Consider the following 23,405-nt stretch of genomic DNA (forward strand, 5'->3'; position numbering starts at 1 on the left):
CTAACAGGTATGTAAACAAATTTGTGCACACAATTTTAGAGAAATAAGCTTTTTGTGCATATGGAAAATGTCTTGGATCTTTTATTTCAGCTCATGAAAAATGGGACCAACACTTTACAAATTGCATTTATATTTTTGTTCAGTATAATTATATACTTTCATGTGGATATTGTCTCACATTCCTACCGCCAAAAGGACCAACTGCACAGACAACCGGTAAAGTACGTTAACATATCATTTTATTCAACAGGTAGCTTAGTAGTTAAGAGCGTTGTGCCAGTAACCGAAAGGTCGCTGGTTCTAATCCCTGAGCCGACTAGGTCAAAAATCTGTCGATGTGCCCTTGAGCAAGGCACTTAACCCTAATTGCTCCTGTAAGTCGCTCTGGATAAGAGCGTCTGCTAAATGACTAAAATGTAAATGTAAATGTAACATTCTGGTTTGTAGAGGTCGTGAGCGGAAACTTTCCTGATTCAAAAGCTCACTTCAACATTGGCTTTCCAGACAATTAGGCCCCACGTTCACTCCGGTTATGTTTCAATGGATGAAGTATCAATAGCTATCCTTTTATAATAATAAGTCATTATTTTCCAAGACGTTTTTTACAACCCATCAGTGAAATTAGTAACAATCAAAACAAAACTAATTTTCTTAACATAGAAATTGTAATCAAATTTCCTATTAAGGAAGATTAATAAATGTGTAGAAACATGCTTTTAAATACACCCCCCTCACCCACCTGTCAGTACTTCGATGGACACTGCATTTTATTATACCTCATGTTCTGATGAGCTGTGATAAAACACTTGAATTATACAAAACATTTGAGAATTATACAATGCACTTGATCCAGTAGAGTAACAAAACTATGTAATAAAGAATGAGCTCAAGGTCAAAAATCCCTTCAACCAGCACATTGTTTGTCTTGACAAAGCTCATTTTACAGTTTCTGTAAGAGTGCAATAAAGTATGCTGGCAGCCTCTCAACACTCTTAAATGGAACCACCGCCACAGACTTGCTGATGGTACCGCCGAAGCATCTCCAGCTGTGCAGAACGAATTATTACATGTGGTCGGACAGAGGCCAACATCTGACATGCTTCCTCTGGACTCCAGCAGTGTATCTGTAAACAGACCAACAAACTGATGTACAAGTTAAGTAGATGCAACTAATTCAGTACTAGTGATGATCTGGATAGCCAGCAGTGGCAGTCGATGGAAAGCAAAGACTGTCGTTTGCTGGACAAAGCCACTGACTCACCCGTATGATGTATGCAGCAGCTAGTGTAGCACTGCGACAGCGTCCAGCCTTACAGTGGACATACACACTGGAGCCCTTTTCCCGGTGACTGAGTGCGAACTCCACTCCTCTGTGCAGGTTCTCTAGACTGGGCACACCGGTCAGGTCCACTGTGCTGAGTCGCAGCTGCTCCACCCCCTCGGCTTTCCACTCCTGTTTCAAAACAAACAAAGCTGTTTCTAATACAACTTCACATTTCCTACGATAAAACTCATAACAAGCAATGTTTCTTGTCCACATGAACATACAGGACATTCCCCAGACCTTGCCTACAATGGCACCATTTAGCTCTTTTTAAATCAGAGGTTCTGTATTTATTTATGTGGCTATTAAATTACTGTACCAACAGATAGAGCAGGGCCAACCCACATAGACAGGCTTTTGTTCTAACTCTGCTCTACCACACCTGAATCAGTTTATCAAGGTCCTGATGATGAGCTGCCGAGTAGGTAGCTTATAGAGCAGGACTGAAATAAGACTCCACACCTCTCTCCAAGAGGGCCATTGATTTTCATAGGAAGTAAATAATCAGCTCACCTCAGCTGAGTTGCAGAAGTATTTTGTTTCATATTCCTCGTTCATGGTTATCACCCCCCTGACATTTTCTGTCTGCACCAGCTGGAAGTAGAACATAATGTTGATGGCAATGTTTTTTTTTTACATTAGAAAATCAGTAGCGCGTGCATGCCAGCTACAAGTAGTTGACTGGACTGGAGTTCACATAACCAAAATTCATTAGCTAGCTACCTCCTTAGTCATTGATTTGAAAGGCAGGGCTCCTAGAATGACAGTCTGATCCACGCGATTGAACCACCGTCTTGAGGATACTTTTTCCATGACAACATTATACGCTAATGTGGGATAAAACAGTATCCTTGCTAACGCGACAGACATGTTCACACTTTAGTTTACAGCGTCGTCAGCACCTCTGAAATGTTAAAGAAAATTCCAAATCCGAGGTACATGTACAGCCCACCACAAACCAGCAACATCTAAATGAGTGGTAGGAAAGTGTTGTTCCAGAGGTACTATTCAACCTAACATGCTACTTCGCCTTGTGGTCCGGAGGACTTATTACACACGAAGTAAATGGTTAGATTGAAGAAAAATAACCAGATACATGAATATGGGCGAGTTAATATATTTGCCATAGGATAGTTTCGAGACAGTTTCTATCTACAAGCCATTAGACTGCTGAACACTTGAACTGGACTGACCATCTGCTCTGATTCCCCGCGCGTTAGCACACACGACAACTGCTGCTGCCAGACTCTTATTATACTGATCAATTTATACCCTTGCTCCCCATCTATGGAACGCAGTTTGGGTCTTTGCGTGTAAAAAAAAAAAAAAAGCTTTTAATTTGACACGTCAAATAATACAATTATATTATAGAATGTTGTGTGTGCAAGCCAAGCGCCACCACTACGATCAAGTAGCACTGTCAAAGCTGTACAAAAAAAAGTATCCAAACAAGCACACACCGGCCACCAACGATGTGTTTACAATAGCGCGTTGGTAATAGTGCATTATTTGTTCGACCGAATGGGAAAACGTTTGTGTGAGCATTTGAAATAAGATCAGGATCAAACGAGCAGGATCAAAAATGTTTGCAAATATACATACAGATGTTATTAGCAACTTCTGGGGTAGCTAGCTAGCTAACTTTAGCTTGATAACGTTACCTAGCTAGCACCAATGCCAACTAACGTTAGCCTGAAAACAATGACCAATAGAAACTGCAGTCAATTTCAATATGCTTAGCAATGATTTAGGAATCCATGTGAGTAAGTATTAGATAGGTAGCCACTTGAAATTGAACTTCAGTTCATGAAAATAACTAGCTAGCCAGCTACTTAACCCTGTTGCCCAAAGCTAACGTTATAAGCAGCCAATAAACTTCATCTGGCTGGTGATGCTTGACCCGACCGGTTTATGTGTTGTGAAAATAGCCACAATAAGGATTGGCCACAATAGTGGATTTTGCAGTTTGCCTTCAAAATAAAGGTAACTCTTTGAAAGTGACGCAGAAGGTTACAATTGGTGAAATCATGCAATATATAGACTAGATACTGTTTAACAAGGTTGGAATGTGGAGCAATGAAATGGGGTATCAGTCTACTCGGTGTCACCCACAGAACACAATTGTGAAGAGTTTACGCAAATATTAGCGCTGTAGCTCTTATCACGGGACTGTGACCGTGTGAAATCACCTACCCAGTCAGCCTATTGTGCATATTGACATTCATTTTGCACTGTACAGCCTTACCTAAGGATTGGGGATCAATTAAATGGGGTGTCAGTTTACTCAGTACCAAGAGCTTTTTTCCCAACGTCCTCCTCAGAGTTATCAGACTCCAAAACATCCAGGTTGTATTGTTTTTCCTCTGGAATAGTGTTCAATACACATAGTAGGGTGACTGGTATAATACATGTGGCTCAATTCACAGTGGTTTCAGAGTCCTGCAATAAGAGCTAAGACGCTAATGTTCTCTGGGTGTCACTGAGTAGCCTGATACCCCATGTCATTTATCCATAATCCATAGGTAAGGCTGTACAGTGAAATAAATATGCCCCCAATGCAATTCTAAAGTCTAATACATCCAGTGTGATTTCAACAGATTTGTCAAAATAACAAATTATTTTATTTTGTTGAATTTATATAACAATCCAACCTCGTTTAGCATGATCCATGGCATTATTCCACTATTTGTATTAATTTGCATCACTGTCAATTACAAACCTTTATTTTGAAGGCTAACCGCAAATTCCAATATTGTGACTAATCCTTATTATGGCTAGCTTCACATTGGTGGGTCCGACCACCATTAATCAAATAAGAACAGTTTTATAAATTAGGGGTATTTTAGATGATGACACCTAGCTAGATAGTTAGCTAGCTAACTATAGCTACTGAAACAGATTATGTCGTTTTGCTATGTTTTTGGGGAAGAACATTGTTTGCATCCATCAGCTAACGTTAGCTAGCTTTTTTTTATGACCAGCACTGTCCAGAGCTTGGGGAAAGGCAGGTGCGAGAGACAAAACTTTACCAGCATCATAGCATACGTATCAATGAGTCGTTGTGACATATGAAATACGAGTTATAGTGTAATCAATGTGTAATAACTACGTAAAAATTGTATGAACGTGTAAAATTTGTATGTGACATGCAGTCATATTCAGGTCCTGATTGGTCAACAAGCTTATTTGACACGTTAAATAGTGTTATTTGACGTGTATCTTTTTTGGCACGCAAAGACCCAAACGACGTTCTATACCCATCCCCAATACACGTGTAAATGTTGTACTATAAATTGTGCCTTTCTGTATTATACATATGCTAAAATGTTTATTATATTCTACTGCCATTTACTTTATGTTCGTATTCTTATTTTTTTTACTATTTCGTATTGTTGCATTGTCGAGAAGGAACCTGTAAGTAAGCATTTCGTTGGACGATGTATGGATATCCTGTTATAAAACTTCAAACACATACCCAGTATCTGTGCTTTAGAGATGTCAGCGATGAGTGTCTCCTCTCTAACACGAAGCTCCGATTCAAACTCAAATTAGACAGCTCTGCAAGCGTTATGTGAAAATACGTTCGGTATTCACCGAATGTGGGGTTTCGCTGAGCAACTATCTTCATTTACTCCCGTGACGGCCAGTATGTACTTCCAAAAAATTATAATAAAATGTTTTACAAGCAACAGAAAAAAACACTCTTCAGCACTTCCAATGTATTGAGCTGTTCGACCTGTGCGTGACAGTAAGGTTAGTGCTATCCGGGATCCTTGGGATGTGAGTGAAAAGGCATTCTTTGGATTGCGTGTACATTTTTATTTAGACCTTTTAGAATATCGGCCTTAATGATAGAGATAGTTGCTCAGCGAAACATATTTGGTGAGTAACGAACGTATTTGACATTATAACACTTGTAGAGCTGTCTAGTTTGAATCGGAGCTTCATCAACATCTCTAAAAGCAGATACTGGGGCAGGATCAGCCAGCTGTCAAAACCTGGCAACTATCAACTGAGAAACATTAACATCTGTGTAATTGCTTGTTTCAGATGCAGACAGTGTTGTACAACAGACTTCTCAGAATTCGTTTCACACGCTGCTCAAAATGTTGTTTTTCTCTTGCACCTGGAGAAGAGGCAACTTACATCAAAAGACATTGATCAACATAAATTGAATGGCAACGCAATAATTTTGCAGCTGACCATTGAGCTATAAAATAACAGAATGACTACATCACATCCTTCCATTAGAACGGATCTAGAACTTACCATGTTGTGACAAGGGGGACACTTGTTATTCTAAATGGCACAATGGGTCTAAAGGCGACCCGAAAACGCAAGGAAAATTGTTACATATAACGCACATTTAGAAAACGCTTACAAAAAATATTTTGCAAACATTGTTTGGTCCAACATTCACTTCAATTAAAAAACATCCTCGCCGGTCACACCCCCAATCCCCTGTTTCCGAGAGTTTGATGGTAAATGCAGGAAAGACCGCCATTTTGCACAGCTCCCTTGCAAGATAGAAGTACAAATCTAAAAGTGAGCTGGTGAAGAAAATAATTAATAAGCCACCAAACATACACTTAGCAAATATTGATAACACACTGTGTTGGCGAAACACTTAGCTAGTTGCATTTAAAGTTAAGACATCACACAGGTAAGTAGGGTAAAAGTAAAATTATTTGCCGGCTAATTTAGCTAGCTATCAAATGTGTTATCTTGCCAATGCTATAGCGGCGCACATTTGGCTTGTTTATGGATCAGTCAGCTGGCTCAGCAAAGAGGGTCACAAACAACATGCGTCATTAAACTGCTTTACAGAAAGCTAGCTACCTGTTTGGTAAATGGAACCATTCTTACCAAAAAATAAAATACAAAATGCTAGTTAATGCTTCCCAAATACGCATGGTTCTTCTTTTAATAATGTTTGCATTTAGCTAACAGAAGACTGAAATAGCCTGTCAGTGTGCTTATCAACAAGCACCAAGCCTGGTTCTAAACAGCTAGCCTCACACTACGAGTTGGCTAACTAGCAACAACACTTGCTGTTTCACAGAACAGCTACTGTTCGGTGCCAAATCTGGTAATATATTGGATTTGATGCTCAATACACTTGAAACAAACAAGGAAAGCATCTATTTATTTCTGCTCGCCTAACGTTAGAACAAAAATGCCGAAATAAATAGGCTCGCTAGCTGCTAGCCATTTCACAATTAATTTCTAAACGTTGAATCGAGAAGATATTCTGAAGTATCTGTTGAACATTTCCAATTTCTACAACCCTTGCATCAATCACTAGAATAACTAGCTAGCAACGTTAGTTAGCTAAATGAGGGGTGAGGTCAGTCTACTTGAACGTCTGTTCTCAGGCCACATACGAGAGTTGCAACAGTGGCAGTTCAAAAACCGTGGTTGAGGCTTGTGTGCTACGTGTTTCCCAAGTGAATCTTCAAGAGCAACTATTTAAGTTGCCAATATACAGTAATTATTATTGTTCGAAATTCCACCAAAAGGTGTGATACCACGACAACCCAAAACAACTGGTGTCTTCATAATAGTGACTTCGATGGATCTCTGCAGTGCACCGGCGAGTCACCTGCCTACAGTTTGCTGTGTCCATATGCAATGTTCCCTTCGTTAAAATCTAGCGTTTTCATACATAAGAATGTAGCTGTCTAATGCAGCTGTTATGTGTGTAGAGAATTTCTGATGGATGACAACTGGTTCTCTACAGGTTCGGTTGGAGTAATGACTAATTTTATGAGATGGAGTTTGGTCAAACAGACAAGTGGTCATAACCTCACATGACATTATCAATGTTTCATTATGCATATAAGATGCAGCATAAGAAATGTTTTAAGTATTGACACATTTACTGAAATTGATTGCATACAAATAATTTAGTGTTGTCATGTCACTATCTGGGGCGTTGCAATTTCACCTACAGCACTGGATGAGGGTGGTGGTGGTATGCATGACAAGTTGAAGATGGCTTGTGTTAGTTATTCAATGCTGTTAAGTTGTCATGGAGCCATGGAGTCATCCATACTGGAGAACTTGGGGCGGCAGGTAGCTTAGTGGGTAAGAGCGTTGTGCCAGTAACCGAAAGGTCGCTGGTTCTAATCCCCGAGCCGACTAGGTGAAAAATCTGTCGATGTGCCCTTAAGCAAGGCACTTAACCCTAATTACTCCTGTAAGTCACTCTGGATAAGAGTGTCTGCTAAATGACTAGTAGGTTTAGATCTCAGAAGCAAATCATCAGCTCTGACTCTTGTCTTATTGCTTAAAACACCAAAAGTGAGAATGAATGGCTGTTAAATGTCAATCACAGATTTGGTCATTATATGTCTATTTATTAACAGGATAAAGGGGGAAGAACCATTACCTACGTGACAAGCAAACCCAGGGTAAGTCATCAGGCTAGTCATTTTCAGCCACTCTTCTCTCTGACTCATCTACTGCTTAGAGGCAGACTACATCTTCATAATGTCATTTTATGTAATGGTCTCAGCTGGCTTAAAATGGTATTCAAAGAGCTGTAGTAGTAGCCTATTGGGTCACTGAAACAATAAGGCTATTTTGACGCAGGGCAAGTAGGCTATTTTTCATCACATGGGCAGAAAAAGCACAAGAGGCTAAACATGATTACCCATTTTAACCACAACATGTAGCTTTCTTATGGCCAAATTGAAATGTTTCTAACAGAATAAATATAAAATGCAAATGCATGTGAACACGTTGGAGATTATGGGGACATTATCAGACCAAAGGTGAGGACACAACAGTTCACCTGACACAAAACTGAATCCAAACATTACACTTTTGATTGTATGTGCATTTTACATTTAGTGTACTTGTAACAGCATTTGTCAATAATGAAATCTGAAAATACTCTGGATACATTCAGTAACAAATTAAGAATATTCATTGAAATATTGGTAGGTGCAACAAGAAAAAACAATTAAGGGATTGAGTGAGAGGTCTAACTGGTGTCTCCAAGTGGCCACACACCATGCCAAACTGCACAGTTCCTAAGTAATTTCAATTCACTTTTATGACTCAAGGTAAGAGCCTTCAACTATAAGGCACCTTTTTTTTTTAGCTCTCCTAGCTTTGCGATTGAGGAACTGAAGCATGCACACTTGTAGTTTTTTGTTTGGAACACAACCCATCACACAATTACTGTTGTTGTTTACGCAATCCAAAAACGTTCTATTATAAATCCCAATCTGGGTCAGCTGGGCGTCATTTGAAAGCTTATTCTATTGCCAAAATGTTTTGCTAAGTTATAAAATACGATCTTAGTGTTAGGCTTCCACAAGGCACTTCAGACAAACAGATTGTAATTTTGGTGCATATATAATTGAGTCATTAGTGCATTCAAGTGCTTGTAACTGGGAATCAAAATGGCATGCCCGTATGGTCCACATATCTAAATGAATCTGAACAACCCTTTAATTGGAACAGAATATGGAAAAATATGACCTTGGAGTCCCGTAATCCGAACCATCAATTTATACATTTAAAGTTTGTTCACAGACTGTATTTAACACCAAGGAAAAGTTTTACGATCAAATTGGCCCTAACTCCCAACTGTTCACTGTGTCCCCTAAATCAGGTAGGCACATTCCTTCATATGACGTTGGAGTGCCATGCAGTTAAATGCTTCTGGGACGAAGTGCATGAATGTAAATATTAAATGTGTTGCATCTTCTATGTTACTTAACGATGACAGTTCCTTGAATCTCTGTCAATCAGAGACAATTATTGCTGGCAGGCAGGACTGCCGCAAAAAAGATGTTGGCTCTTAGATGGCAAATAGCCCACTCTCTCAAATCACCAATGGATACAGTTACTGTTATAAGTTATAACATTAAAATTATTGACAGTGAGAATGAATGGTGCAAGTCAAGAAACAATTGAGGCCTGGATAAATATACTTGACTCTGTAAAGAATAATCTCAGCTAAAGCCCAACACATACATACATACATACATACATACATACATACATACAAACAAAATATACACTCAGTGGCCAGTTATTAGGTACATGTTCACGAAAATGGTTCGCTCCTACAGACAGTGAGTCACGTGGCCGTGCTTGCTATATAAAGCAGGCAGACGGGCATCGAGGCATTGAGTTACTGTTCGATTGAACGTTACAATGTGCAAAACGGGTTAAGGGGTGGTGGGCGTTGGTAGATAGAGATATGGGGGGGTGGGGACTGCAAACCAACATGTGTTGCTAGGCGGGGTGGGAAGGGGTGGAAAACATGGTTTCCGCGGGGGTTGTTTCTCTTTTCTTTACATACCAACTTTATTATTACAAAATCCTGTGATCAATATGATAATTTCTCTGTATGCATTCGTACTTCGTAATTTTTTTGCTTTAGCGTGGCAGCCTATGGTTACATGTGGTATAAACTGTGTAAATGTATATGAATATCGTACATGTAAAATACAGTGCCTTCAGAAAGTATTCACACCCCTTGACTTTTTCCATATTTTGTTGTGTTACAGCCTGAATTTAAAATGGATTAAATAGAGATATTTTGTCACTGGCCAAACACACAATACTCCATAATGTCTAAGTGGAATTATGTTTTTGAAATGTTTACAAATTAATCAAAAAATGAACAAATGAAATGTCTTGAGTCAATAAGTATGCAACCCCTTTGTTATGGCAAGCCTAAATAAGTTCAGGAGTAAAAATGTGCATGGACTCTGTGTGCAATAATAGTGTTTAACATGATTTTTGAATGACTACCATATGTCTGTACCCCATACATACAATTATCTGTAAGGTCCCTCAGTCGAGCAGTACATTTCAAACACAGATTCAACCACAAAGACCAGGGAAGTTTTCTAATGCCTCGCGAAGAAGGGCACCTATTGGTAGATGGGTAAAAAAAAATCAGACATTGAAAATCCCTTTGAGCATGGTGAAGTTATTAATTACACTTTGGATGGTGTATCAATACACCCAGTCACTACAAAGATACAGGCCTCCTTCCTAACTCAGTTGCCGGAGACGAAGGAAGCCTCTCAGGGATTTCACAAAGATTTTAAAATCATTTGAGTTTAATGGATGTGATTGGAGAAAACTGAGCATGGATCAACATTGCATTTACTCCACAATACTAACCTAATTGACAGAGGGGAAAGAAGGAAGCCTGGACATAATACAAATATTCAAAAATATGCATCCTGTTTGCAACAGGGCAATACTAAGGTAATACTGCAAAAAATGTGTTGAAGCAATTCACTTTTTGTCCTGAATACAAAGTGTTATTTTTAGGGCAAATCCAATACAACACATCACTGAGTAGCACTCTCCTTATTTTCAAGCATAGTGGTGGCTGCATTATGTTATGGATATGCTTGTAATCATTAAGGAGTTTTTCAGGATAAAAAAGAAACAGCTAAGCACAGGCAAAATCATAGGAAAACCTGGTTCAGTCTGCTTTCCACCAGACACTGGGAGATGAATTCACCTTTCAGCAGGAAAATAACCTAAAACACAAGGCTAAATCTACACTGTAGTTGCTTACCAAGGAGACAGTGATTGTTCTATGGCTTGGGTGGTATCCAGATTGTCTTACCTTCATACCAACCTTGTGTTGTGCCATACCGGGATATTCAGTAATACAAGCACTGAACACAAGGGGCGCAGTTGTCAAAACCCGCTAATACTCTGTAATCCAAAGGTTAGCAATGCTAACAAGTACATGTAAAATCCTATAGAGAATGCGAACTAAATGCTAACGAGCGCATTGCAAACATTTTGTACAGTTTCTGACAAGTAACTCAAATGCTACTTACAGTTTGCTGCACGCACAAAACAAATAATAGCCAGCAAGGCTCTTGATCCAGGAGTGGATTCTCTGCTGTTACCAAGCGGATGCTTGATTTAGGAAGAAGCTAACCACTTAGCTAGATAGCTAACTAGCTACTAAATTAGCAAACCAAATGCACAACTGCAGAGCATTTAGCTCATTTCTGACAGGTAACTTAATAGTTATAAGATGGCAAACATTTAGTTATTAATTCCATACTGTAATTAAATCACCTGGCGCATGCTGCACAACAGTGAGTGACTCACAAGGCTCAGGTCTCTCATCATTGTGTGCTTGTAAACAAACAACACGTGACGGGATTACCGTAAACTTCATAATAATGTGACAGTTGAAATTAAGAACGCAATGTTCTTTATCGCCTAACGTATTGCACAAGTTGACTGTAGGTATTTACTTAAAAAGTAGCTACAAATATTCAAATTGATAAAAAAAACGTAGTTTAAATGGTATTGACATTATTGAAAAACCATCCCGTGGCTTTTTCCAAATACCCCGATATACGGTATACCGCCCAAGCCTAATGGCAAGACCTGAAAATGGTTTTCTAGCGATGATCAACAACCAATTTGACTGAGCTTGAAGAATTTTGAAAAGAGTCATGGACATATGTTGCACAATCCAGGTGTGAAAAGCTCTTAGAGACTTAACCAGAAAGACTCCCAGATGTAATCGCTGCCAAAGTTGCTTTTGCAAAGTATTGACTCGGGTGTGAATACTTATGTAAATTATATTTCTGTATTTCATTATCAATAACTTTGTAAACATTTATAAAACCATGTTTTCACATTGTCGTTATGGGGTATTGTGTGTGTGTGTGTGTGTGTGTGTGTGTATGGGTGAGAAAAACAATTTAATCAATTTTGAATTCAGGCTGTAACACAATAAAATGTGGAATAAGTCAAGGGATATGAATACTTTCTGAAGGCACTGTATGCTGCCAAATACGCAGGACAGACTTAGTGGGGCTCTGGTGAGACAGACTGGTCATGGATGAGTGCATATAATATCTGATGGGTCAGGGTTAAAACTGGACTGGGCAGGGAACGGGATAGGAATTTTACTATGATGCAGAACAGGAAGAGGGAAGGGAATATAGGGCTCTCTACTAACATTTTCCCCAGGTGGCATTGGCGCCACTAACTTTTTCAGTTGGTGGTACCAGCCCATGATTTGATCGCACCAAAAAAAAAAGCTGGGTCACGCAATAGAATAAATAAGTAATCACTTATAAAGTAATTCACAGCGTTTATTAAGAGGTGTAATATACTACTAAGATGGTATTACATTTACATTTACATTTTAGTCATTTAGCAGACGCTCTTATCCAGAGCGACTTACAATTAGTGAGTGCATATATTTTTCATACTGGCCCCCCGTGGGAATCGAACCCACAACCCTGCCGTTGCAAGCGCTATGCTCTACATACTGAGCTACAGGAGGCCTGTATTCAAGAAATACGTTTTTATCACGTCCATGCAGGAATGCAAGATATTCTGATCTGCAACCTAATTCAGTGATTGTCATGAATTTTGGGTTGACAATTAGGCTATTATATTTTACAGTTAAAATACGGATCCAGAATCTTCTGAATTTTCTTTTGTTCAATAAAGAAGAATTTGCCTACATCTTCAGATTCCAGTCTGCGCTGGAATTAGGGCTGACCCCAATTATTTGACTGCCGATTGTTTGGTCGATAGGCTGTTGGTCAACCAATATTTTTTTAGTCGAGCAGTAGCAAATATACAGTGCGTTCGGAAAGTATTCAGACCCCTTGACTTTTTCCACATTTTGTTACGTTACAGCCTTATTCTAAAATTGATTAAATTGTTTTCCCCCACTCATTAATCTACACACAATACCCCATAATGACAAAGCAAAAACAGGTTATTAGACATTTTGGCAAATGTATTAAAAATTAAAAACTGATATCACATTTACATAAGTATTCAAACCCTTTACCCAGTACTTTGTTGAAGCACCTTTGGCAGTGATTACAGCCTAGAGTCTTCTTGGGTATGACGCTATAAGCTTGGCACACCAGTATTTGGGGAGTTTTTCCCATTCTTCTCTGCAGATCCTCTCAAGCTCTGTCAGATTGGATGGGGATCGTCGCTGCACAGCTATTTTCAGGTCTTCCCAGAGATTTTAGATCGGGTTCAAATCCGGGCTCTGGCTGGGCCACTCAAGGACATTCAGAGACTTGTCCTGAAGCCACTCTTGCGTTGTCTTGGCTGTGTGCTTAGGGTTGTTTAGTTGACACAATTTAGTCAGTTATCAGTTGCCGCCTTCATCCACCTTTCCAGCCATTTGGGAGATGTAAACACTTTACTCTGCTAATCTTAATCAGCGTAAAGTCAAAATTGAAGTAAGCATACGCTGATTAAAACAGCTAGTTTTCTGAACAAGCTTACAAATTATTAGGACATGTAAACAGCTTAAATCGGCATTACAGCGGTGTATTTGATCTGCGCATGGGTGAACACTGGTAGCGCAAGCCTCCGTCTTATGCGCGAGTGAAGTGAGTTCAGAAAAACAAAGTATGCATATTATAAATAGTTTTCGCATGCAAACTTTGTCTGAACTCAGAATCAAATATAACATTGTCGCTGTGGTATAATTTTTTTTAGTTATTGCCGATTTTCTGCATTTATATAAGTCCCGTCAGGTAGCCTGATTTCAGATGTCAAATCAAATCAAAAATCAAATCAAATTTTATTGGTCACATGCGCCGAATACAACAGGTGCAGACATTACAGTGAAATGCTTACTTACAGCCCTTAACCAACAGTGCATTTATTTTAAACAAAAAAGTAAGAATAAAACAACAACAAAAAAAGTGTTGAGAAAAAAAGAGCAGAAGTAAAATAAAGTGACAGTAGGGAGGCTATATATACAGTAAAATAAAGTGACAGTAGGGAGGCTATATATACAGGGGGGTACCGTTGCAGAGTCAATGTGCGGGGGCACCGGCTAGTTGAGGTAGTTGAGGTAATATGTACATGTGGGTAGAGTTAAAGTGACTATGCATAAATACTTACTTAACAGAGTAGCAGCAGCGTAAAAAGGATGGGGTGGGGGGGCAGTGCAAATAGTCCGGGTAGCCATGATTAGCTGTTCAGGAGTCTTATGGCTTGGGGGTAGAAGCTGTTGAGAAGTCTTTTGGACCTAGACTTGGCACTCCGGTACCGCTTGCCGTGCGGTAGCAGAGAGAACAGTCTATGACTAGGGTGGCTGGAGTCTTTGACAATTTTGAGGGCCTTCCTCTGACACCGCCTGGTATAGAGGTCCTGGATGGCAGGGAGCTTTGCCCCAGTGATGTACTGGGCCGTACGCACTACCCTCTGTAGTGCCTTGCGGTCAGAGGCCAAGCAGTTGCCATACCAGGCGGTGATGCAACCAGTCAGGATGCTCTCGATGGTGCAGCTGTAGAATTTTTTGAGGATCTGAGGACCCATGCCAAATCTTTTTAGTCTCCTGAGGGGGAATAGGCTTTGTCGTGCCCTCTTCACGACTGTCTTGGTGTGTTTGGACCATGATAGTTCGTTGGTGATGTGGACACCAAGGAACTTGAAGCTCTCAACCTGTTCCACTACAGCCCCGTCGATGAGAATGGGGGCGTGCTCAGTCCTCTTTTTTTTCCTGTAGTCCACAATCATCTCCTTTGTCTTGGTCACGTTGAGGGAGAGGTTGTTGTCCTGGCACCACACGGCCAGATCTCTGACCTCCTCCCTATAGGCTGTCTCATCGTTGTCGGTGATCAGGCCTACCACTGTTGTGTCGTCGGCAAACTTAATGATGGTGTTGGAGTCGTGCCTGGCCATGCAGTCATGGGTGAACAGAGAGTACAGGAGGGGACTGAGCACGCACCCCTGAGGGGCCCCCGTGTTGAGGATCAGTGTGGCAGATGTGTTGTTACCTACCCTTACCACCTGGGGGCGGCCCGTCAGGAAGTCCAGGATCCAGTTGCAGAGGGAGGTGTTTAGTCCCAGGATCCTTAGCTTAGTGATGAGCTTAGAGGGCACTATGGTGTTGAATGCTGAGCTGTAGTCAATGAATAGCATTCTCACGTAGGTGTTCCTCTTGTCCAGGTGGGAAAGGGCAGTGTGGAGTGCGATAGAGATTGCATCATCTGTGGATCTGTTGGGGCGGTATGCAAATTGGAGTGGGTCTAGGGTTTCTGGGATTATGCTGTTGATGTGAGCCATGACCAGTCTTTCAAAGCACTTCATGGCTACAGACGTCAGTGCTACGGGTCGGTAGTCATTTAGGCAGGTTATCTTAGAGTTCTTGGGCACGGGGACTATGGTGGTCTGCTTGAAACATGTTGGTATTACAGACTCAGTCAGGGACATGTTGAAAATGTCAGTGAAGACACTTGCCAGTTGGTCAGCACATGCTCGGAGTACACGTCCTGGTAATCCGTCTGGCCCTGCGGCCTTGTGAATGTTGACCTGCTTAAAAGTCTTACTCACATCGGCTACGGAGAGCGTGATCACATAGTCGTCCGGAACAGCTGGTTCTCTCATGCATGCTTCAGTGTTGCTTGCCTCGAAGCGAGCATAGAAGTGGTTTAGCTCGTCTGGTAGGCTTGTGTCACTGGGCAGCTCGCGGCTGTGCTTCCCTTTGTAGTCTGTAATAGTTTTCAAGCCCTGCCACATCCGACGAGCGTCAGAGCCAGTGTAGTATGATTCAATCTTAGACCTGTATTGACTCTTTGCCAATGATGTGGCAAAGAGTCAATACAGGTCTAATGTGTCCATGTAAACAGGATTATTAGGGAAATCGTTTGTCTTGCAAAGTATGTAAACATTTTAAATGAACTATTATATTAATCAGATTATCCACAATAATCATATTATTGTGTGCATTTAACCGTACTCACTGAGGGGTTTCACAGCTTGTAATGAGCTTTTCAATGCATTATTGTGTTATTTCATTTTGGTTATTCATGGCAATGTCAAACTTGTCAGCGGTGTTTCTTTTCCCAGGAATGTGTGTATGTTATAACCCTGCAAGACTGCCAACCTCCTTAGCAACTGTTTTATTAGTAATTCATGGCAACTCCCAGGTTCCTTGTTATCTCGTTTGAATTTTCTGGTCCCATCCCCTAGTATCCCAACCCCTGTCAATCTTTGGTGTGCTAATTGTTTTATCCAGCTGTACTGCTCCCAACAGAGCAGGATATTACATTTTTTGACGGCAGAGCCACTCTCGGAGAGATATACACTACCGTTCAAAAGTTTGGGGACACTTAGACATTTCCTTATTTTTGAAAGAAAAGCAAATGATTTTGCCCATTAAAATAACATCAAATTCATCAGAAATATAGTGTAGACATTGTTAATGTTGTAAATGGCTATTGTAGCTGGAAACGGCAGATTTTTAATGTAATAAAAATTACATAGGTGTACAGAGGCCCATTATCAGCAACCATCAGTCCTGTGTTCCAATGGCACATTGTGTTTGCTAATCCAAGTTTATCATTTTAAAAGGCTAATTGATCATTAGAAAACCCTTTTGCAATTATGTTAGCACAGCTGAAAACTTGTGCTGATTTAAAGAAGCAATAAAACTGGCCTTCTTGAGACTAGTTGAGTATCTGGAGCATCAGCAATTGTGGGTTCAATTACATGCTCAAAATGGCCAGAAACAAATAACTCTCTTCTGAAACTCATCAGTCTATTCTTGTTCTGAGAAATTAAGGCGCTTCCATGCAAGAAATTGCCAAGACACTGAAGGTCTCAACGTCAACAATGAAGAGGCGACTCCAGGATGCTGACCTAGGCAGAGTTACAAAGAAAAGGTCCTTTGTCTGTGTTCTTTTGCCCATTTTAATATTTAATTTTTATTGGCCAGTCTGAGATATGGCTTTTTCTTTGCAACTCTGCCTAGAAGGTCAGCATCCCGGAGTCGCCACTGTTGACATTGAGACTGGTGTCTTGACATGCTACACCTGTCAGGTGGACGGATTAGCTTGGCAATTTGGCAGTACGTCCAACCGGCCTCACAACCGCAGACAACGTTTAACCACGCCAGTCCAGGACCTACACATCCCGCTTATTCACCTGCGGGATCGTCTGAGACCAGCCACCCGGACAGCTGATGAAACTGAGTATTTCTGTCTGTAATAAAGCCCTTTTGTGGAGAAAAACTAATTCTTATTGGCTGGGCCTTGCTCTCCAGTGGGTGGGCCATACTGCGCCAGTGCCCAGTCATGTGAAAACCATAGATTAGGGCCCAATTAATTTATTTCAATTGACTGATTTCCTTATTTGTAAAATATCGTAGAAATTCTTTCATTTTGCATTTATATTTTTGTTCAGTATAATATATACACAACTGAAATATTTTATTAAAGTAATGTGAATAAATGATGGTTAATAAGTGATATGCAGTAATGGGCAGTCACTACCATCATGGGACTTTTAATAATTGTTTTGGTGTATTTAATGTCCCAAAACAATTAGCGAAACCGAAATTGAAAAGCTAGATTTTTTTTAATTTAAATAATTGAACCGAAATGAACCGATTTCAAAAAGCACTAATCGCTCAGCACTACTGGACAAATAACAGGTTTGCTAATAAGTGTAATTGTAAACCAGGGATCGTCAACTGGTGGCCTGATTTTAAATGTTTATTATAGTTTTTGGAAATAAGACTGTAAAGTCAGTAGGAATTTACCTCAATGATTTTAATTTAGGAAATCTATTCCCAAGTATTTCCACTCATAAATAGAGACGTGATCGTGTACCAATGTAATCAAGGTTTGAAATTATTGTTTTTGTCAAATACAATATCTGTTTTGGCTTCTTGCGTCAATTTGCAGAGTACAAATGATTTATAATTATGTTCCGGCCCCCGACCATCCACTCAAGAAAAATCAGCCCGCGGCTGAATTTAGTTGATGACCCCTAAGGTAAACCCTCTGGGCCCTGTGCTTGGTCCACTAACACCCATCAAGCCAGACAGCAGAGATATTACAGTTAGATAGGACTCATTGCATGGCTGTACTGAGAACGGATCAATAATTCATAGCCCTCAGTGAACAAAACTATCCTAGCCCAGGATTGGTGCATTGCTTGGTTCAGAAAATGAATTGGCCATGTGAAAGGATAAGGCATTCTCGCCAATTATGTGAGTTGCTGGGGTACAACAGTTTTGACAACAACAAAGTGAACACATGTTTGTCTGAGATTAGAGGCCTATGATTGTTTCTCTTTTATTTAAAGTCATTTTCACTTGAGTCATGGAAGATCTGCACAATTTGTAGTTGAGTAGTATCAAGGACTCATTTTCTCTCTTATTGGTGTGTATAAAAAGACTATCCTAGTATTCATGTTTAGTTATTGATGAAAAGTCATCCTAACCTTTAAAGGGATCTCGGGTACTTTTTGTGTTTTTTGGTTTGTACTTTTACCCCTTTTTGTCCCCAATTTCGTGATATCCAATTGGTAGTTAGTCTTGCCCATCGCTGCAACTCCCCTACAGACTCGGGAGAGGCAAAGGTCGAGAGCCATGCATCCTCCGAAAAACGACCCTGCCAAGCCGCACTGCTTCTTGACACTGCTCGCTTAACCCGGAAGCCAATGTGTTGGAGGAAACACATCCAGCTGGTGACCGAAGTCAGCTTGCAGTCAGCTTGTTGCCCACCACAAGGGGTCGCTAGAGGCCTAACCCGGACGACACTGGGCCAATTGTGCGCCGCCTCATGTGTCTCCCGGTCACGGCCGGCTGTGACACAGCCTGGGAACGAACCCAGGTCTGTAGTGAAGTCTCAAGCACTGCGATGCAGTGCCTTAGACCGCTGCGCCATTCGGGAGGCGATATCCGGTACTTTTGTATACTTTTTAGCCAGTAGTTCTGAAAGTAGCACCCCACAACCCCAAAAACGGTTCCAAAAAATTGTCCCCGACTATGTGCAGATATGTCACCACTTCATTGCTCTTTCTCGCTCTACTGTGTGTGCATCATGCTAGCTGTCACTGAAATGGCAAGGGGCTGAAGCTCATTGGCCGGAACTCTAATTTTTAGGGGGCTGGCCCACGTGGGAGGAAATGTAGAGAAAATGGCGCTCCACAGCTTCCAGAAAACAGTTGCTTTCAAACTAGGGATTTCGTAGCTAATTGAGGTATGACAGTAATTCTGTTCATAGTTTATACATGTATGAACACATTGAAACATCCAGCCCAAAAAAGGAGGTTTAAAAAAAAAAATATTACTAGTCGCCAAAGTACCGGAGCATGTCTTTAAACACTTTTTGACATGATGGAGTAGCTATGGATATCTACCATGTAAACAGTCCTGAATCTTGGGGCCTTTCAACAACACAGCTAGCCAATTGAATAAGAGTAAATGTTGGTGTACTTCGTGTCAGAAAGCAGTTTTTCACCTTTACACCCCAGGGTTGTTGTAACCTAACCAAATGCCTTGTTCTTAGATTGATAACACATTGACCTTCTCTCATCCCTTGAGTTTGTTGTGCAAATAATTCAGAAAAGCACAAAGTAACTCAGACTAGCAATTCATTTTTGAAATGTAGGCCAAGGAGAAGGCAGTATTTTTAGGTCCACTCATTTCATATCCTCCTTAACGCAGTAAGACAAATCACTACTCTAGTAGCTATGCACTCCATGTAACGTTCTCTAGGTTGCCTGCCCTTCTTTGCATCCAGAAAGAACGTCAATGTACAGTCTAGCCTACATGCAGTGCCTGTAATTGTGTCCAGTTTTGTCATGTACATTTCGATTTCTCTCATATCTTCCATGTGCATGTTACACTTTTTCCTCTGTCAAACTCTGGATCTTTTTGTCTTAGCCACTGTAAGTCCTTTCCATCCACTGTTTGTGTTTTTCTTGTGACGACATGAGTGTCATGTTTGTCCTGTGCTGTTTGGTGTGTTTCTGTAGTGATTGTGAAAGGCACTGAATGGATAGCATCGACGCTGAAGGCTTGTACCTGTCCACGGAGCAGCATGGGCAGCCACAATGTGAGCTTCCCCACACTGCCCTGGAGGTACCCACCATGGGGGGGTAAGAACTCTTTCTCTCCCTTGCTTTTTCCCCTTCAGTGGACCCTCTGCCTACACTGGTATGCTTTGGGTCAACATTCCACTCAAGAGCTAATTCTGGTGCTGAAATGCAGTAGAGGACACTATAGTAGTACATACTAGTTGGGCCTACAAGGAGTGGTTAAGAATTGCATGTGAAGCATGGTAGTGTATCAAGATTCTAAAGTTGGAAGGCCTCAGGATATTTTGAGCATACATTTTGGAAAATGACTCCTGCATCTGCTATTCTATAATGTAGACACTAGTGTTGCACGGTATACTGAAACTTCTGTACCTTTTCAATACTAGAACATGAAAAACGGTTCGGTACTGGAATTTTTTGTTTCGGTACTTGTGTCAAATGTGTCTCTCGGATCAACTCTTATCTGCACAGCCGATGTCCCCCTTATAGTGCGAGGCACGAAACTGTTAATTACTGTTTGCAAAACAATGTCCATACAGGCTAGAACACTTTACAATTCGAGAAGGTATTGGTAGCTTTCAGCTTTGTAAGCTAACTTGTCTTGTTAGCTTACAGCTGAAGCTAACATCAATTGATAGCCATAACGCAAAATATGCTGATTTCAAAGCTGATTTCCACCAAAAACTGTTGAAGTGGGGGTGCTGCCCCCCCTTGTTTTGGGGGGTCCAGTATGCCCCCCAGATAATTTTTATGTAGAAGGACTGAGAAGCTCAGGTGACATTTTTTAAAGGATGTTCTACTCCAAAATGAATAAAAATTAAATTATGCTGACACCATCTAAAATATAATTTCCACTTCCAGAAATGAGCCCAATAACATATTGTTAAAATTATTTTTACATATTGGACTATGCATGGTCCATATTATGAGGAATGCTATTAGCAATAAGCATTATCACCTGTAGCCCAACTGATGCAGCATAAATAAACTATAAATAAATATGCTGAAGCATGAGGTTATGTATCTGCATTTATCCTTATTGGGCTAATCATTAGCCAGGTTCCAAATGTGATATTTTAACTAGTTCGCATCCTATTGATTAATTTTATATCTAAAAATGTTTTGCATAAACAGTGAATATAATGTAGGCCAACCTGTTAGGGTAACTTGGGGTAACACGCCCCCCTGCCTGTACTTCTCACAGAAACCACTTAATGTCACAATTTTTTCCTCCAATACTTTCCCTGGTTGCCACAACTTTTGCTCAGCAAAAAATGTCATCTGTCTACTCACAATTTATGTCAATCAATCAATCACATTTATTTATAAAGCCCTTTTTACATCAGCGGATGTCACAAAGTGCTATACAGAAACCCAGCCTAAAATCTCAAACAGCAAGCAATACAGTTGTAGAAGCACGGTGGCTAGGAAAAACTCCCTAGATAGGCAGGAACCTAGGAAGAAACCTAGAGAGGAACCAGGCTCTGAGGGGTGGCCAGTCCTCTTCTGGCTGTGCCGGGTGGAGATTATACAGTGAGGGAAAAAAGTATTTGATCCCCTGCTGATTTTGTATGTTTTCCCATTGACAAAGACATGATCAGTCTATAATTTTAATGGTAGGTTTATTTGAACAGTGAGAGACAGAATAACAACAAAAAAATCCAGAAAAACGCATGTCAAAAATGTTATAAATTCATTTGCATTTTAATGAGGGAAATAAGTATTTGACCCCTCTGCAAAACATGACTTAGTACTTGGTGGCAAAACCCTTGTTGGCAATCACAGAGGTCAAACGTTTCTTGTAGTTGGCCACCAGGTTTGCACACATCTCAGGAGGGATTTTGTCCCACTCCTCTTTGCAGATCTTCTCCAAGTCATTAAGGTTTCGAGGCTGACGTTTGGCAACTCGAACCTTCAGCTCCCTCCACAGATTTTCTATGGGATTAAGGTCTGGAGACTGGCTAGGCCACTCCAGGACCTTAATGTGCTTCTTCTTGAGCCACTCCTTTGTTGCCTTGGCCGTGTGTTTTGGGTCGTTGTCATGCTGGAATACCCATCCATGACCCATTTTCAATGCCCTGGCTGAGGGAAGGAGGTTCTCACCCAAGATTTGATGGTACATGGCCCCGTCCATCGTCCCTTTGATGCAGTGAAGTTAGCAGAAAAACACCCCCAAAGCATAATGTTTCCACCTCCATGTTTGACGATGGGGATGGTGTTCTTGGGGTCATAGGCAGCATTCCTCCTCCTCCAAACACGGCGAGTTGAGTTGATGCCAAAGAGCTCGATTCTGGTCTCAACTGACCAAAACACTTTCACCCAGTTCTCCTCTGAATCATTCAGATGTTCATTGGCAAACTTCAGACGGGCCTGTATGTGCTTTCTTGAGCAGGGGGACCTTGCGGGCGCTGCAGGATTTCAGTCCTTCACGGCGTAGTGTGTTACCAATTGTTTTCTTGGTGTATATGGTCCCAGCTGCCTTGAGATCATTGACAAGATCCTCCCGTGTAGTTCTGGGCTGATTCCTCACCGTTCTCATGATCATTGCAACTCCACGAAGTGAGATCTTGCATGGAGCCCCAGGCCGAGGGACAGTTATTTTGTGTTTCTTCCATTTGCGAATAATCGCACCAACTGTTGGCACCTTCTCACCAAGCTACTTGGCGATGGTCTTGTAGCCCATTCCAGCCTTGTGTAGGTCTACAATCTTGTCCCTGACATCCCTGGAGAGCTCTTTGGTCTTGGCCATGGTGGAGAGTTTGGAATCTGATTGATTGATTGCTTCTGTGGACAGGTATCTTTTATACGGGTTACAAACTGAGATTAGGAGCACTCCCTTTAAGATTGTGCTCCTAATCTCAGCTTGTTACCTGTATAAAAGACACCTGGGAGCCAGAAATCTTTCTGATTGAGAGGGGGTCAAATACTTATTTCCCTCATTAAAATGGAAATCAATTTATAACATTTTTGACATGCGTTTTTCAGGATTTTTGTTGTTGTTATTCTGTCTCTCACTGTTCAAATAAACCTACCATTAAAATTATAGACCGATCATTTCTTTGTCAGTGGGCAAACGTACAAAATCAGCAGGGGATCAAATACTTTTTTCCCTCACTGTAAGAGTACATGGCCATTAAGGCCGGATTGTTCTTCAAGATGTTCAAACATTCATAGATGACCAGCAGGGTCAATAATAATCACAGTGGTTGTAGAGGGTGCAACAGGTCAGTACCTCAGGAGTAAGTGT

General features: G+C 40.8%; 2 protein-coding genes across 24 annotated transcripts in view; one reads left to right on the forward strand and one right to left on the reverse strand.

Moving 5' to 3' along the window:
* Positions 1 to 222: 222 nt before the first annotated feature.
* On the reverse strand, positions 223 to 5,085 carry LOC311127213 (phosphatidylglycerophosphatase and protein-tyrosine phosphatase 1-like). 2 transcript variants are annotated; one of them, XM_084159008.1, is made up of 4 exons: positions 4,800 to 5,085; positions 1,838 to 1,918; positions 1,262 to 1,453; positions 223 to 1,124 (listed from the first exon to the last, which is right to left on the reverse strand). In XM_084159008.1, the coding sequence occupies exons 1-4, from the start codon at positions 4,950 to 4,952 to the stop codon at positions 993 to 995; spliced, it is 558 nt and encodes a 185-aa protein (XP_084015134.1). In that variant the 5' UTR covers positions 4,953 to 5,085; the 3' UTR covers positions 223 to 992. The 2 variants fall into 2 exon arrangements, with proteins under 2 accessions (XP_084015134.1, XP_084015135.1); XM_084159009.1 differs by lacking the exon at positions 4,800 to 5,085 and adding an exon at positions 2,048 to 3,231.
* Positions 5,086 to 5,831: 746 nt separating this feature from the next.
* LOC311128686 (CUGBP Elav-like family member 1) overlaps positions 5,832 to 23,405 on the forward strand; it is a 47,446-nt gene continuing 29,872 nt past the window's right edge. For 20 of the 22 annotated variants that reach the window (XM_084160898.1, XM_084160917.1, XM_084160909.1 and 17 more), the window contains exons 1-3: positions 5,851 to 5,987; positions 7,693 to 7,737; positions 20,096 to 20,218. In XM_084160898.1, the coding sequence (XP_084017024.1) occupies positions 20,115 to 20,218 (104 nt within the window). In that variant the 5' untranslated portion in view covers positions 5,851 to 5,987; positions 7,693 to 7,737; positions 20,096 to 20,114. Of the gene's footprint in view, positions 5,988 to 7,692; positions 7,738 to 20,095; positions 20,219 to 23,405 lie in introns of all 22 variants that reach the window. The other 2 variants (XM_084160916.1, XM_084160911.1) reach the window with 2 other exon arrangements.

Source organism: Coregonus lavaretus (genome assembly GCF_964263955.1).
Source record: "Coregonus lavaretus genome assembly, chromosome: 4".
Taxonomy (NCBI): Eukaryota; Metazoa; Chordata; class Actinopteri; order Salmoniformes; family Salmonidae; genus Coregonus; species Coregonus lavaretus.